At 41.6% G+C, this 17,369-nt stretch overlaps 1 protein-coding gene across 3 annotated transcripts in view; it reads right to left on the reverse strand.

Moving 5' to 3' along the window:
• dock4 (dedicator of cytokinesis 4) overlaps window positions 1-17,369 on the reverse strand; it is a 79,505-nt gene that overhangs the window by 15,687 nt on the left and 46,449 nt on the right. For all 3 annotated transcript variants that reach the window (XM_027136122.2, XM_047802386.1, XM_047802387.1), the window contains 19 exons: window positions 14,297-14,378; window positions 12,798-12,968; window positions 10,555-10,747; window positions 10,295-10,425; window positions 9,751-9,885; window positions 9,060-9,158; window positions 8,786-8,880; window positions 8,415-8,490; window positions 7,127-7,227; window positions 6,981-7,039; window positions 5,031-5,179; window positions 4,188-4,273; window positions 4,061-4,087; window positions 3,821-3,916; window positions 3,478-3,538; window positions 2,476-2,569; window positions 2,102-2,250; window positions 767-853; window positions 225-329 (listed from right to left, as the gene is read on the reverse strand). In XM_027136122.2, the coding sequence (XP_026991923.2) occupies window positions 225-329; window positions 767-853; window positions 2,102-2,250; window positions 2,476-2,569; window positions 3,478-3,538; window positions 3,821-3,916; window positions 4,061-4,087; window positions 4,188-4,273; window positions 5,031-5,179; window positions 6,981-7,039; window positions 7,127-7,227; window positions 8,415-8,490; window positions 8,786-8,880; window positions 9,060-9,158; window positions 9,751-9,885; window positions 10,295-10,425; window positions 10,555-10,747; window positions 12,798-12,968; window positions 14,297-14,378 (1,996 nt within the window). The remainder of the gene's footprint in view (window positions 1-224; window positions 330-766; window positions 854-2,101; window positions 2,251-2,475; window positions 2,570-3,477; window positions 3,539-3,820; window positions 3,917-4,060; window positions 4,088-4,187; window positions 4,274-5,030; window positions 5,180-6,980; window positions 7,040-7,126; window positions 7,228-8,414; window positions 8,491-8,785; window positions 8,881-9,059; window positions 9,159-9,750; window positions 9,886-10,294; window positions 10,426-10,554; window positions 10,748-12,797; window positions 12,969-14,296; window positions 14,379-17,369) is intronic.

Genomic DNA, 17,369 nt, shown 5'->3' on the forward strand with positions numbered 1-17,369 from the left:
TTAACTAACACACATCAACTCCATGAGCTCTATATAAGGACATATGGATCACCGCTTGGTGAAACCTGCCACCTAGTGGATTAAACACAGAACTACATAAGCACTACATAGCCATTATATCAGGTTATTCACACATGCAGTGATACACACTGATTAAAAAGTGAACGGTCACACTTATGTCTGCTCCTAAAACACCTATATTTACATCATACACTAGTATTTACCCGTAAGAAGAAGGGAAACTTTTTGCCGTAGAACCCGATTCTAAAGAACTCCGGTTCCAACCTCTGCTGATTCATTATCTTATCATAGAGAGAAGCCTCCATCAACTGGGGGGAAAAAAAAACAACAATCACAAATTAAAAACTCACATTAAAAGCTACAAAAATATAAAAAATTCTAAAAATGATGAATTAAGATGGTCAAAATATATGCGTTATATACATCGGGTATAAAAAGTCCAGTCAAGCAGGAGAGGGAAATAATATTCATCACCGTAGGTTTAGTCCTTTTTTTTTTTATTGTTTTTATTCACTATTCATTTAATTATAATTAATTACCGGTGAAGGGGGGAAATAGTTCTGTCTTGATTTATCTAAGATTTCTTTTTCTACATCACAAAAACCTGCCATTTTAATAGATGGTGTGTAAACGTCACATAATAAATACACCATGGCTTAACACTGATCCATATGTATGAACAAATCGGTCATAAGGAAAGGACGACTCGACTTTACTGTAGAAAAGCCGACGTTTGTTCACTCACTCTCATTTTGCTCAGGTTCCTGTAGTCATAGTAAGCCTCGTACTGATTGGCCAGCTCTCGGCACAGGATGATACAATTCTCCCAGCACTGTAAGTCATAACAGCTGCTCAGTAAATAAAGACAATATTGTATAGTTGTAAGATTTCTCGATATTAATATTTAAGATTACTCAATAGAAGTTTATTATGGCTCTCTTTTAGCAAATCTTTGATGCACAATGAGGACAGACGGGAGCCTCTTCTTAGTCGTAAAAAGTTCAATAAAAATAAGTAAAAAAAAAAATTAATATAGCATTTAAACTAGGTTAAAATAAATATCACTAATGAATATGTGGCTCCTACAGGATTTATACATTCATACATGAGGTCAGTAAATCCAGTCAGGGTCACTGTGAAGCACCTCATTCATCTGTCACATAAACACTCAGTGTGAGGTGGGAACTGATCCTGATACCCTGGATGGTGGGTTAGTTTCTTTTCAGGCACCATGAATACACACACACACACACACACACACACACACACACACACACACACACACACACACACACGTACACACACACGCCAACACACACACCAACACACCCAAACACACACACAGACCAACACACACACAAAAACCAACAAACACACAAACACACACCCCAACAGACACACACATCAACACACACCAACACACAAACACACACAGACCAACATAAACACAAACACACACCCCAACATACACACCAAACACACACACATACCAAAAGACACACACCAACACACACACACCCAAACACACACAGACCAACATACACACCAACACACAAACATACACACAAACCCCAACATACACACCAACACACACACACACACACACACACACACACGTAAACACTCAGACCAACACACACACCACAGCACACATACACATACAAAGACAAACACACACACCAGAACACACACACACACACACACCAACACATATACACAAACAACCCAATACACACAAACCCCAACATACACACCAACCCACACACACAAAGACCAACACACACACAGACCAAAAACACACACAAACACATGCTCCTTCACACTTAAATGCATGACTAATGGAGGTGATAGTGTAGCTGTTAAGGTGTTGAAACACTGATCAGAAGGTCATGAGTTTGAATCCTTGGTCCACCAAACTGACACTGCATAATTGCTCAGTTGTATAAATAGAAATAAAATGTAAGTCACTCTGAATAAGGGTGTCTGCTGAATGCCAGAAATGTAAAATTGAACCACGAGGTCTCAGCATACAACCAGCACAGAAAGGAGAGAGAGAGCGAGAGCGAGAGAGAGGGCTGACCTTCCCCCTGTCAAAGTTATGAATGATGGTGAGATGTAAACACTCTTTTCTCTGCCACTCGCTCTGCATGGGGTAGGTGAGGAACTCCCTCAGAGGCCTCTCGGTCCACTCCAACAGCTCATCATACAGCAGCAGAGTGTAGGCTGCCTCTGACACACACACACACACACACACACACACACACACACACACACACACACACATTAGTGCACACAGTCCCTAATTCAAATTCTGTCAAAGCAACTTTACAACTAGGAAAATACAGTTCATTTATGAATATAATGAATCAAATCAAACTTCCTGTTTGGTTCAGTATGTTGTTCAGTAAGTGTGTGTGTGTGTGTGTGTGTGTGTGTTTTTATTATGTGAGATACCTGTATAGTTCTGGACTTTAAGGTGGAGCTCATAGAGCTTGTGGATGTAGCGGATGTACATCTCCTCTTTGTTCAGCTCCGTCTTGTAGAAGTTCTAACAGAGCAGACAGAACTTAATAAATGATGAAATAATATTATCCATAACAGCATTTTGTGTAAAGTTGCCAGAACTGTTTTAGCAGAAGCTGGTGTTAAAATAAAAATAAAATATGTGTTATTCACCTTTTCAAATAAATAAATAAATAAACAAACAAACAAACAAACAAACAAACAAATAAATAAAATAAAATAAAAAATATTAATATAGATGTTTGGGGGGGGGGGGCACGGCAGCTTAGTGGGTAGCACGTTCGCCTCACACCTCCAGGGTTGGGGGTTCGATTCCCACCTCCGCCTTGTGTGTGTGGAGTTTGCATGTTCTCCCCTTGCCTCGGGGGTTTCCTCCAGGTACTCCGGTTTCCTCCCCCGGTCCAAAGACATGCATGGTATTTTGATTGGCATCTCTGGAAAATTGTCCGTAGTGTGTGTGTGTGTGTGTGTGTGTGTGTGTGTGTGTGTGTGTGTGTGTGAGTGAATGAGAGAGTGTGTGTGCCCTGCGATGGGTTGGCACTCCGTCCAGGGTGTATCCTGCCTTAATGCCCCGATGACACCTGGGATAGGCACAGGCTCCCCATGACCCGAGGTAGTTCGGATAAGCGGTAGAAAATGAGTGAGAGAGTGAGTGAGTGAGTGAGTGAGAGAATATAGATGTTTGTTTCTCTTCATGAGGGTGTAATGAACATGTGTAATGGGATGTTGGTAGCCTAGTGGTTAAGGTGTTGGGCTACCAAACGGAAGGTTGTGAGTTTGATTCCTACGTCCACTAAGCTGCCACTGCTGGGCCCCTGAGCAAGGCCCTTAATCCTCACTTGCTCAGTTGTATAAAAATGGAAGTTGCTTTGGAAAAAGGCGTCTGCTAACTGATGTAAATGAAACTGGATCAACCAAAAAACTTTTTTTTACCAGCAGGTTGACGTTACAGCCGATCTTTTTCCCATCGACCTCGCCAATCTTCATGCAGTCCCTAAGATACACAGAGGGATGAGGTATGTGTGTGTGTGTGTGTGTGTGTGTGTGTGTGTGTGTGTGTGTGTGTGTGTGTGTGTGTGTGTGAGAGAGAGAGAGAGAGAGAGAGAGAGAGAGAGAGAGAGAGAGAATTATTTGTTAAAACAGCTCTATGAACCCAGTTTTCCGACAGCCTGTGACACACTTACAGAACATTTTTTAGGTTTATACTCTTGTATGTGTAAAATGTGTGTGTGTGTGTGTGTGTGTGTGTGTGTGTGAGTGAGCAGTGTGTTATTGCCTGTAATCGAGTAATCTCTCCATAAGCCGTGTAACTGTGGCTATGTGAGACACTCCGCTCTCTCTCCATGTTTCTCTCTCGATCTTTTTCAGCAGGCTACGACACAAAACACAACACAAAGCAGTGTGACACCGTTTAAAGCATCTCACAGGTCATGATGGACAGACTGAAGGTCATGATGAACAGATAATCTACACTACATTATATACCGATTCTTTGACAGCACACCGAGTTTCTTACCTCGGATACGGACCGAACAGCGGGATTCTGCTCCAGAAAGCATGAACAGGAAAACAGATTTAGTGCATTGACTTTTTTTCCCCTGTGACTGTAAATAAGGGCGTTTCAGCAGTAATCAGAGTCTCACATGTTGTTAAAGAGCTCCTTGTAGGTTTCATCTCCTTTCCCCTCTGACATCAGACTCTCCAGCTTGTCGATCAGCTTCGCCTCCACCTGCACACAAAGATAACCGTTTACGATCGACTACAAAACAAAAGAGAAAGACAAAATACGTCGTTGACGAAATTCTTAAACCTGTGACTTATTCTTAAACCTGGACACTCCGTCCAGGGTGTATCCTGCCTTGATGCCCAATGACGCCTGAGATAGGCACAGGCTCCCCGTGACCCGAGAAGTTTGGATAAGCGGTAGAAAATGAATGAATGAATGAATGACTTTTACACGAATGAAATATTTGCACTCGGTTCCGAAGACTTCAATACTCTTTTATTTATTTCTATTCTCCCTCATATACGATCGTACTAATGTCTGTGTAAGAGACCCCGAACTCTCAAAAATGATTTCTTTCGCTGGGTGACGTCATTTTTTAGCACAATAAAACTCTCGCATCAGAAGAAATTAACACAGGAAGAGCGACCCGTGTCACAGAGTCCGTGGTTTTCCGATAGAAAACCGCCGATCGCCTTGTTTATGGCTCTATCTCTATGAGGTGGAATTTCAGATGAGAATGTCTGATGAGAACTATTTCCATTTCATAGGCAGAAAGAAACACTGACGATATAATCTCACTAAAAACCGAGCAATTTTTATATAAATCTTTGCTACCCAATCAGCAAGAGTCTGAAGAGATCTCCGGCTACACGATACTCATCTAATCATTTATTTGTTCTTTTCAGAACATTCTTCATGAAGCGTTTGATCGGTGATGTCACGGGCGAGGTCACGCTAAGGGTTCTCAATCAATTATCACCTGCTTGAAGTTGCCGTTGCGACGTTCCTCGCTGTCCATCATGTCGTGAAAGACAGGGATGAGGACGTTTCTCAGGTCGGGCTGTGGCACCAGGGTCACCTCCAGGAACGAAGCAATCAGAGCAGGGATCAGATTCACTTTATAGTCTCCTGAAACGACCAGAGAGTAAACAGAACAAACAAAGGACAAAGCCTTTGGTTTTATTTTACACGTAATGAAGAGATGAGGCTGTTTCGGCATACAGTATACACACAAGTGTACATGTGCAACACTATTAGACACCCTTTCAGAGGCCATGTGGGATTATGAGTGGGATTACTGATCCCAACGGATAATCACCCTCCTCTACAGTAACTACAAGTGCATTTAGGACAACACCTCGCAATACTATAAGACAGCAGAAGTCTGAGCAAATCACTTATTGAGAACTACACAAAGAGACACCATACAAATAATAAACCAGGACAGATGCCGGTAAATAGAGCAGTACCATTCGGTCCAGTAGTTTCTATATGTAAATGGGATGGATGTAAGTAGGTGTCCTGGTTGAAGCACCTGCCTCGTCCTCCGATCACCACCAGAGGGAGCCTTCCCCTGAGTATTAGCCTTTCCGGACTACATTTCCCATAAGCCACGTACCGGGACTGATTACACTGCCACCTGCGGCCAATTACCCAGAGCCTATTTAAGGCAAACTTGAACTTGACTCCAATGCGAAGTCTTGATTGGCTACGGCTGTCTTACTGAGCGTTTCCTTATTGGTTTCTGTTTCCGGTTCTGTGATTTGTTTCTGTATTTTGCCTTACGACTGTTTGCCGCCCGCCTGCCCTGACCTTCTGACCTTCTGCCTGTTATTCTGACCACGTCTTTGCCTTGCCTACTCTGTTGTGTTTGCCGTTATCGAATCCTGCCTGTTGTTTACGAGAGTGTTAAAATAAAAGCTGCAAACGGATCCTCAGCCTTACGACTTGTCGTTACAGTAGGGGTATCGTGGTATTAATCCATTTAAAAACATAAACTAGCAGAAAAACACCTTTTGGTGCAAAAGACTCTTTGTATATAATTCAACATGACACAAAAGGAATCAAAAAGAGCTGATCCTATGACAGTTTCTTACTATGTGTGTGTGTGTGTGTGTGGGTGGCAAAGAAGTGTGTGTATGTGTGGGGGGGAGGTGTAACGATTTTTGAGCTAGAGATTTTTATGAGGTAAAAAAACTAACAAGTTGATGTTTGTAAATAAAACTGCATTTTATACAGTATTGTGAAACAGTCTGAACACGGTGAGGTCTAATCCGAAGGTGTCCAATTTCTTCTGGAGAGGTTTGGTGTTCTTGTATGTTTTAATTCCAATCAAACAGGAGACACATCTGATTCCACCTGCTCGATCGGCCGATCTGTGCTTTCGATAGACTTCTGCTTTTTTTAAATGAAAGCCTACATCCACACCGTCCCTTTCTGGATGAGATTAGACTGGTCTGATCATGCTCACACAGTGACTAACTGTGTGATGCCGTAATAACCCTAGCGGTGAAACTTTATCTGAACGGTGGCAGATGTTTTCACAGCCCTGAAGTAGCCTAGATACAAGCTTCATAGAACCGCAGATATTTAAACGCTCTACTCGGCCATTTTCAGAGAATATAAATAGCAGTAAATGGGGAGAAGTTAATAAAGAACATCCTGATTCGGGAAACGTGTATCTTTAAGAGTGCCGTTCATTTTGTTCTGTTTTTCTTCACTTATCGAGGTGAGTCAGTGCAACGGATTCTGCTGCCAGTCACTAACTACGGCCATTCGGGACCAAAATTATCGGACATGCCATAAAACTACATCCGACAGCTAGCTTCGTGTGTCACTATCAGTGACTCGACTTCAGCCGATTTGTCAAGGGCTCTCTGGGTATCGTTCTTTTTCTGTCAAAGGGTACTTTGTCATTTTTATTCCTCACCCAGATTCTGCCACATGCTGAAGATCTCACATCCGATCATCACTCGCATGTCTCCGTACCTTTTAAATCAACAAGAAACATTAGTATCTAGAAAGAAGAATGGAGATGCATCAAGCACTGTGTTTTTATGAAAGCGGACTGCTTACTTCTCCAGAACTTTCTTCCTTTTGGATGGAGGGAACGTCTCCAGCTGGAGACACGGCTGGATGATGAATATTATAGAGAGGTAAAAATAGGACTCCCACACCTGAAGGCAAATGGACAGAATGATTTACAGAGAACACTGCAGATACACGTGTTCAGAGTCTCTCTGAAGCTCATACGACCTGCCGTCATCTGCTTCATTCGAGAGAAAGGACTCAATGGTTTGGAGATGTACAGAGGAGAGAGATGTTTATATTGGTAGAAAGATGTTGGAGATGGAGCTGTCAGGTAAGAGGTCAAGAGGAAGGCCAAAGAGGAGATACAGTACAGACCAAGAGTTTGGACACACCTTCTCATTCAAAGAGAACATTTACTGTAGTTCATAACAAAAAAGTGTGAAACGACTGAAAATATGTCATATCCTAGGTTCTTCAAAGTCGCCACCTTTTGCTTTGGTTACTGCTTTGCACACTCTTGGCATTCTCTTGATGAGCTTCAAGAGGTCGTCACCTGAAATGGTCTTCCAACAGTCTTGAAGGAGTTCCCAGAGATGCTTAGCACTTGTCGGCCCTTTTGCCTTCACTCTGCGGTCCAGCTCACCCCAAACCATCTCGATCGGGTTCAGGTCCGGTGACTGTGGAGGCCAGGTCATCTGGTGCAGCACCCCATCACTCTCCTTCATGGTCAAATAGCCCTTACACAGCCTGGAGGTGTGTCTGGGGTCATTTTTTTCACACTTTTTTGTTATGTATACTGTATAATTCCACATGTGTTAATTCATAGTTTTGATGCCTTCAGTGTGAATCTACAATTTTCATAGTCATGAAAATAAAGAAAACTCTTTGAATGAGAAGGTGTGTCCAAACTCTTGGTCTGTACCGTATCTCCTCTTTGGCCTTCCTCTTGCCCTCTTACCTGACAGCTCCATCTCCAACATCCTTCTACCAATATAACCATCTCTCTCCGCTGTACATCTCCAAACCATCTCAATCTAGCCTCTCTAACCTCGTCCCTAAAACTGCCAACTTGAACAACTCTGATGTGCTCGTTCCTAATCCTGTCCATCCTCGTCACTCCTAAAGAGAACCTCAACATCCTCATCTCTGCTACCTCCATCTCTGCCTCATGTCTTTTCCTCACTGCTACAGTCTCTAACCAATACAGCAAAGCTGCACTCACTACTGCCTTCTACACCTTTCCTTCGATTCATGCTGACACGCTTCTGTCACACAACGGTATGAGGAATACACAAGCGCAGACGCAACACGCACACATGCGATTATCTCATACCTTGAAGTCAAATTTCTCATTAAGGAAGTTGGTTCGGAGAGTGTCTGAGAGATACAGGACCGTGGTGATGATCACGCTGGAAACATAATGAAAAAGAAAACAGTAAGTGTATGTAAGTAAGTAATGTTCTGTGGTCTGCAAACCCTTTAGAGGTTTGTTTAGAGGTGGACCATCGACGTAATCGTTTAAAAACATGATGCAATACAGGAAAGAAAATCAAATAATTGTTGATATTTTGAAAATCTACTTCTGAAATGAAAAATCTCCTTGCTGTGAAAAATATATATATATTCACCCAAGATATCTAACATTATCTACTGTTTATAATCTATATAATCGGAATCCATGCAAGACAGGTTTTATAAGCTTACTTGTTGGTGACCAATCTCATGACTGTCCAGTCTTTAGGAAACATGTCTGGCCGAATCAGTATCCTGAAGACAGTGAAGAGCTGCAGAAGAAAATTCTGGACAAAAACAAAGAAAAGGTTTAATTTCCCACAAGACTGATATACGACTAGAAGACACGAGTATAATCATAGCCAAAGCTTATCCAGAGTGATAAGAGGCTGAAGTTTCCTCTACGTTTTTTTCCCCAGCTTTGTTTTAAATGATTTGACATGTTATTATTGTTGAATTGACTCACCGCCAGCTCATCTTTTGTAGGGAATCGATTCAGTAGTTTTTGGTAGTCCTTATCACTTAACTGCCTTAGGAGAGTCAGCAAACAGGCCACAAACTCACCCTACACACACACACACACACACACGCACACACACACACACACACACACACACACAATCAAACTACAGTTAAAATACTGACAGTATTGATTTAATCTATTATAATCTATGTTACTAAATCATGCATTTAGCACAAAAAAAAAAACATGACAAATGAAAATACTTCCCACAGTTATTTAGCAAGACAATTTAATCTTATAGTACAATAATCTGCACATTCACACACACAGCTGAAGTCTACAAGAGATGGTGAAGAACTTTAGATTTAGACAAGCAGTAGTTCTCTGTGCTGGATTTTGGCCATGTCTTTTGTTCACTGACTCTCTGGTTTGTCTCGGTTATCAGAGGTCCTCACACAGGTCAAACTATTTGACAGTAGTGACCCTGTGCAGACATTTGGCTGGTTCACATAAGTAAAACAACTTCTTTACAAAAATCAAGAGCCGAATGGTTTCTTTGTGGCTTCCGAGGAGTTAGATTAAAGTGTAGGCATTACATGAATTAGATATGTTAATAATTAGGTCTGTGTAGGATGTCTTGAAGGATATCAAGACAATAATGGTGTGTGTGTGTGTGTGTGTGTGTCTGACTCACAGTCACGTCCTGATATTGCAGACGCATCGAGGTGGCCGCTGGCTGAGGACGATTAGTTACCTCCAGTATCGTTCTCAATAACACTCCGGACAGACTCTCCATTATTACATTCACCTCTTCAGGTGCTACACACTCCTACACACACACACACACACACACACACACATTGCATAATTGATTATTTTTGGAACGAATGACAAGCAATAAATAATCATTTAAATGATGTATATTAAAATGTCTTCCAAATATTAATTAAAATATTGAAATATAAATATAAAAGGATATAATTTACTGATCAATACTAATATTACTGATTAAATGATGGTAATTTGACTATTTTATTGTGAATATTGATCATTCATATCATTTTAAATATTATAAAGTATTATACAATTACTATATTCACTATATTAGTAGTATTATAGCAAGACAGATGGTGTTTAGCCTTTATGCTTTGAAGCACATGGCTGAAGGGATCTTCTTGTGACCTAGAGCATTCTGGGTAACGGGACATGTGACGTGTGAAGCTGCTCACTGTACGCACTGTGTTCGGGTCTCTGTGGACGATAGACAGCATGCTGGTGAGGATGTTCGCACACAGAACCAACTCCTTCTGTTCCTTCAGATAAGTGAGGAGGAGATGGAGAACCACGGGTAGAAGCACACATCGTGACTCTGCAAAAACACACACACACACACACACACACACGCACACACACATTATTTAATCCCAGCAAAATAAATTCTGCATCATTTATGAATATCGAGATGGCCAGATTTATCATTTTGTCAGTGTGTGTGTACCTGGATTGGTATAAAGTGGGCTCTCTACAGTCTTGGCAACGCACTGTAGCCTGACAGCCTGCAGAGGGCAGTCTGTGTGTGTCAGAGCAGGAAGGCTGCTCAGTGTGTCTCGCGCCAGATTCGCCACCTCACGCACACCGAACACCTTCAGGAGCTCACAGCACACGGTGGAAAATGACCTCAGGAACACAGCCTACACACACACACACACACACACACACACACACACACACACACACACACACACACACACACACACACACACACAGTATATCCAATAAGATGTGTATCTGAGTACACTAAATGCGTTGCTATGGCGATACATCTCACCGGATGAGTGTATGTAATAAACCACTTATTAAAGGTCAAAATAATGCCATACAAAAACAGAGCTTCTTTGCTCTTTCATAACCTGGAATCTTTATTTATTTTCAGTTGATTTGCTAAGTCTGAAATTAAAATAATTACCATGCACTTAACATCCTGGCCCTGATGTCCTCTTATTAACTGAGTTCTAACAGAAAATGCTACTCTCACACAGGTTCGGTGGATTGGGGTTGTTTAGATCGAATCTGCTGTAAGGTTTAAAAATGAAAAGGGAATATTACAGAAATCAATCTTTTCTGTTCAGCCGAGGGTGGCATTATTTCTCGGTGTAATAATGCGAGGCTGAAAAAGAATGGAATGGAGAAAAAGTTATAGTACTGTTGCAAACAGGAGAGGACTGAAGAAGCCTGTCATGAATCATGGGAATGTCTGGAAACCTAGCAACTAACAGGGTTTACTGTTCTTCTGTCTACCGTTTCTGTTACAGACCGACTGATATTAAACATCTAAGCAAAGACGTGGTTTTATACAATCGCTGTGACTGTCGATGTTAACATCACAGTAATGCATTTAAAGGATGAATAGGACAAAATAATGGTCCGAGGTACAGACAAGGGTTTTTGTGGTCTCATTGTGGAGCAAAAGTTTACAAAAAAAACACAAAGAAAAACAAAGAAACGCCCCTTTAATTCCTACGTCAGTAAATGGGTCGGACTTTAAAACACAGAGTTCAGCAAGTGACATCGAATCAACATGGTTGCCCACAGTATGAATAGTAAACACACTGGGCAAAGATGTACCTTTAAATGAGTTATACTGCATGCATACAAGTAATTTAGGTCAATCAATATACGGACATTATACGCACACGCTCACACACACACACACACACACACACACACACACACACACACACACACACACACACACACACACACACACACACACACACACACACACAGTCATTTCTTTCTTCAGGTGGAGGTATGGAGTTCGACGGAATCCTTCTCATTAAAGGAAGTTTAATGAATAGGGAGAGAACAGCACTCTCTGCATAGCAGGGAACTTCAAACAACAGATATAAACACATGCATGCTTTCAAACACACACACACACACACACACACACACACACACACACACACACACACACACACACACACACACCCTAAAGCCTATGTGTAAACACAGTGTGTGAGGTGGCAGGGTTGGCAACAATCCTGTGGTCTCCATGTGCTTCTGATCCATTCTGCGTTCCCAACGATGCTTCACTCAGTCAAGCGTGTTAATGGAAATCTGCTCTCCTGCTGCGTGCTACAACAGCCATGAAAGTGTGTGTGTGTGTGTGTGTGCGTGCGTGTGCGTATTTCTGTACCATGATATGGCCACATTCTGCTGCTATTAACATACACAGCCTGTGTGAAATAAATTGTTTTATATGGCACACAGAGCTGCCATACCTAAACAACACACACACACACACACACACACACACACACACACACACACACACACACACACACACACACACACACACACACAAACACACACACACATACATTTTGAATCACAGTGATATTCACTAATGTGAATGTGGTACAGTACACAGTTTGAGTGCTGTGAGTGTAAAACTGTAAACAAGCCTTTTACAGGTACTGCATGTACAATGTGTGTGTGTGTGTGTGTGTGTGTGTGTGTGTGTGTGTGTGTGTGAGAAAGAGGGAGAAACTGCGCTAAAGTCCCCATGATGTGTGATTAGACTGAGGCCCCTGTGGTTTGTGTGTGTTTCTGTATGTGTGTCATCTTGAGACAGAGCAGTTTGTGTGTGTGTGGGAGTGGTGTGTGTTTGTGTGGGAGTGTGTGTTTAGTGAGAGACAGGGATGAAGACCCTGTGGTGTGTGTGGGTGTGTGTGTTACCTGTGTGTGTGTGATGGGACTGATTCCTTTGCTCTCATGAGAAAGGAACAGATGGACAGATTTGAAGAGTTCATGGATGGAGCAGCGGAACTCGTCCTCACCCTGTGACGCAGTGGCTGCAGCATAGAGCCTGCGAGACTGCACGATGTATTTAAACAGGTACTCTGCAGCCTACACACACACACACACACAAACACACACACACACACACACACACACACACACACCTTTATGCAGCATGACATAACGCATGTTATACAACATTTTTATACAAATACCAATAATGTGAAAAACTCCTTCTCAAACGTAAGAGGAGATGTAGGTGCAGCCTGCAGAATGCTAAACTAGGAGCTATAGTCTTTATGTAATTATTAGCAACATTAACCTCTTAACTCTTGTACAGAAATTTACATCTGACATTAAACATGCCTTGGTTGGTTGACCATTCGTAGGGGAAAAAATACCATTGTTGGACTGGTGAATAATGCACTATTTATCAGAAGGCTGTCGCAGCAAGCCTACAAAGTGTGTGTCACTTGTCAGTCGCTAAGGATTAAACGGCAAAGGTACAAATAAAGGTTTTACTGAATTGCTGTTGAAATCGTGTCAACCGACGTATAGAGGAAGAGGTACAATACAAAGCACAGCAGATTTACTGAACTTTACTGAGCCAGGAGCCACAAAACACAGGACACACACCAAGCAGGAGGTGAGAACTGACTGTATATGTGTGAATACATGTGAAATTGTTTATGTGTGTGTGTACGTGTACGAACACGAATGTGTGAAACAGAGACGGAGCGTGAAAGAACGGTTAATGAATTCAGAGGCATGTGAGTGGGCGGAGTTTACGCCGTTTGTACGACGTTAAACTTTAATCTCGCATTATTCACACAGATCGTGATATTGTTTAATATAAATTAATTAATTAAGTGAATATTTTTAAGTGAGTTTCTAATCTATGTAGAATCCTGACAGTTTTCGGCTACGATATCCGGCTAACTCGGATAATTTTTAGGATTACAGAACTCAAATTGTGAACAATCGTTTTAAATTCGTTCATGATCTTTCACTGAAGGACGAAGCCTAAAGCTGAAACTTTTAGTTACAGAACCCGAGATCGGAAATAAGAAACTCAGTCTGCTAATGTTAGTGTTGAGCGAAATCACAGTTGTTCTGGAAACAAGCAAAATTACAGCTTGTTAAGTTAAATTTAACTGTTAAATAAATGACTGAGAATATCATAATTTAGCAAAATGATACTGAGTCAAATCCCACTGTCACAAAGGCAAGCTAGCGTAGCAGTTAACTAGCCGACTAACCTTGAAACTGCAGGCTGACTTGGGGGTAAATTACAAAAAGGTTTTAAAATCTTGTACTTTTGTGTATCACAGGCATGCAAAATGAAGTATATTATTATTCTACCCAGATTACTTTATTTTAAATAACACATACAGAAGGATTAACATCTGAGCAGGTGAAAGATGTTTTATTTTTACCTTCAGGACCTGCTGTATCTGCTCGTGGTGCTCAGCGTCGATGATCCGGTCCACATGCCACTTCAAAACTCGGATCAGGTCTCTACAGGGATAAAGACAAGTTAAAGAAAAACACTAGAAAACTGAACCCATTTTTGGTCTCTGTATTAGAGAAGATATTATCCGTGTGTAATTATAGTAGACATTAAAGAAGTTTCTGGCTAAATGGATTAAAATTTGCAGTGAGGATCAGAGAGCAAAATGAGACTAAATCTATAATAAGATGATTGTTCACTTACTTTTGGCAACATGTTCTTGCTTTAAGAGTGTACGTTCATTAGTTACATCAATATGTACTGTGACGGTGGAGCATGCACCGCTGACTTTAAACACCATTTTTTTTATCCTTCCACTACTACCACAGTTTGTTTTGGACAGCTGGAGAGCACATGGCGGCGCGACGAGGCAAGGCGGCAAAAGCATGCCAAAAACTCAGCAGCCAATTAGAGCACGTCTGATAACGCCTCACCCTCTGAGAGAAGCCGCATGTGCTGCATGGGGAGCAGTGCCTCCAGAGAGGTAAGAAGCCTTAGGCTGCGAAAATTATTGCCCGTTCTCTGCTCTCCCACACAGATCTGCTCGGGGAAACTGCTCAGGGGGAAGAAGAAGATTGCGCCTGATCTCACCACACGCCACCAGTCTCCTGGGTCTTGCTGCGCTCCATGCCGCTCTGCTGGAGATCCTCTCTCAACCCTGCTGCCTGGAAGGACAATAACGCCTCACCGGTGCTCAAGCTGCAGGATCTTTGCCTCACTCTACGCTTAAGTGCCCCTTTGTGAGATTGAGAATGAATTGGGTGCACAGAAGCCTTTACTATCACCACATGTACATTACAGCACATTGGAAATTTTTCTTCACGCATCCCAACTGAAGAGGTTGGGATTGGAGTGCAAGGGCACCACTGGAGCAGGCTTAAGGGCCTTGCTCAAGAGCCCAACAGTGGCGATTGGCAGTGCTGGAGCTTGAACCCCGATCCTTCAATTAACAACCCAGAGCCTTAACCACTTGAGACACCACTGCCTCCGTTTTGCCCGTTAAGTTTTGAGTTCTTCAAATATTGCACTGTTGGAATAAATTGCGCCCTTTGTTAATGCCACTGTGCTTCCTTGCATATCTGTGTTCAGCTTCTCATGGCTCCGAGTAGCCACAGTACACAAGGAGAGTTCTGTGTACTCAGATACGACTTCAGCTCCTATTCAGCTATAAGGGCATCACCCACACTCACTGGCTTAAGAATTCTGTGTACCGACAACAGAAAAGTGTGACACTTATGCAAAAATGAGCAAATACAGTAGGTATACATGTGTTGTTATACTGTTAGAGTGAATGTTACAGCTTGAGTGCAATTATGAATAATTTTTTTTTTAATAAACAGCATTTGTTCAGAATTAACTAGGTTTAAAGTAAAAATTCAAATCTGTTGATATCATTTATAGTCACAGCAGCAGTTATCTGTATTTTCTTTCTGCCTCATGGATCCCAGGATGAAGCTCAGAAATAGTCTGTTCTGCAGCATGGCATCATTCACCCAGAAATGCTCCCTCTGACAAACTCCGTGAACTGTTTGACGATACAAATGTGTCTCTGGGGAATTATCCGCTTGAGCCTTTGTCAGAAAAAGTGAGTCTAATTTTCAGCCTGAGTGCCTGAGAGAAGGTGAGGGTTAAAAATAAAAACGGTGTCTTCTGCGTCGACTTTGCTGTGTGAGTGAGTGAGGTTATATTACGCTAAAATTCTGGGTCTTTGTGAGTAGGATGGTTCATTCTGAGGCCCAGTCGTGGAGTATAGCGAATATGTGCGTGTTTAAAAAAAAAGAGATTTGCTTTGTTGAAGTTAGCATCGTTTTTATCTCTATGATTAAATACAAACTCAATCGGCTGTGTAATTAAACACAAAGCACCAGGTCAATTATGGAGAGAAAGTGTGTCACTGCAAGTTTTCTGCTGTTTCAGCATTTCAGACTTGATAATAAAAATATCTCACCTACAGTTCGGGAAGAAAGAGACTCTCCAAATGAGCTTTTCACTGGCAGATCCTTAAAGTAGGACCATCAGGTTTATTCAGGACTTACCAGGGAATTTAAACAGTTGTGACCAAGACCCAGGGAAAGTTCTCAGTCTTCTTATAAGATGAACATAAATCAAATTTTTGTATCAAATTTTATTTTCAAATAAAATTAAATTAACAAAGTTTGGCACAAAGTGGTGAGCCACGAGCCATCCATGCTTAGAAAGACTAAAGCACTATTCGGACAGGATTAGTTTTACGTAAAGTAATTATTACCAGAGCTTCTCTGTGATTTTAGTCCCGTCCCGAATGTGCCATCTCGGTAATCATTATGGACGATGTCAGTAAAGATTTTACCTTCTGTAAAAAGGTCCGGAAAAATTATCTCAGGCAATACTAATCCCGTCCGAATAGACCCGCTGTAAATATGTACGGTAAAATTCCGTCATTTCCTGTTTAAAAGTAGTTTTTGGCGCATTTTCAAGCATGGAGGCGCTTGAAACAGGAAGCAACGTCATACACACATGACGACAAGGAGGTTACTGTGGTGCGTAAAGTAAGTTAACCCTCCCACTTCTGCTAGTTTTACTGAGATGTCTTGTCCCGTGCCAATTGGCCAATTAATATTACAGACGTCCTGAGGTATAATTGCATTACTCCACGTCCCCACGTAGAACTAGTCCCGTCCGAATAGGGCTTAAGCCTATATCTACAACCTAGATCTCCTCACCTGGTACCAGTTAACCAGTTAATTGTGGAGCCTTCAGAAATGTGATAGTGGGACCTTTTCAGTCATATTTTTCCTCTCTACCAACTTTTTTTTGAATGTTTTCTTTGTTCTTTTGTCTGTTAAATAAAGGTCCAAGTGAAAAAAACAAATGACAGATTTTAGTTTTTCTTGCATCTTTAAAAAACATTCAAACTTTTTTGTACAATTCAGCTTGGTGGAAACTCTCTCTGATGGAGACACTGTGTTTCTTTTCAGTTATGCCATCAAATCTCATGACAGCCTCTCAATGTAACCAGG

This window comes from Tachysurus fulvidraco, chromosome 17, assembly GCF_022655615.1.
Source record: "Tachysurus fulvidraco isolate hzauxx_2018 chromosome 17, HZAU_PFXX_2.0, whole genome shotgun sequence".
In the NCBI taxonomy this organism is placed as follows: domain Eukaryota; kingdom Metazoa; phylum Chordata; class Actinopteri; order Siluriformes; family Bagridae; genus Tachysurus; species Tachysurus fulvidraco.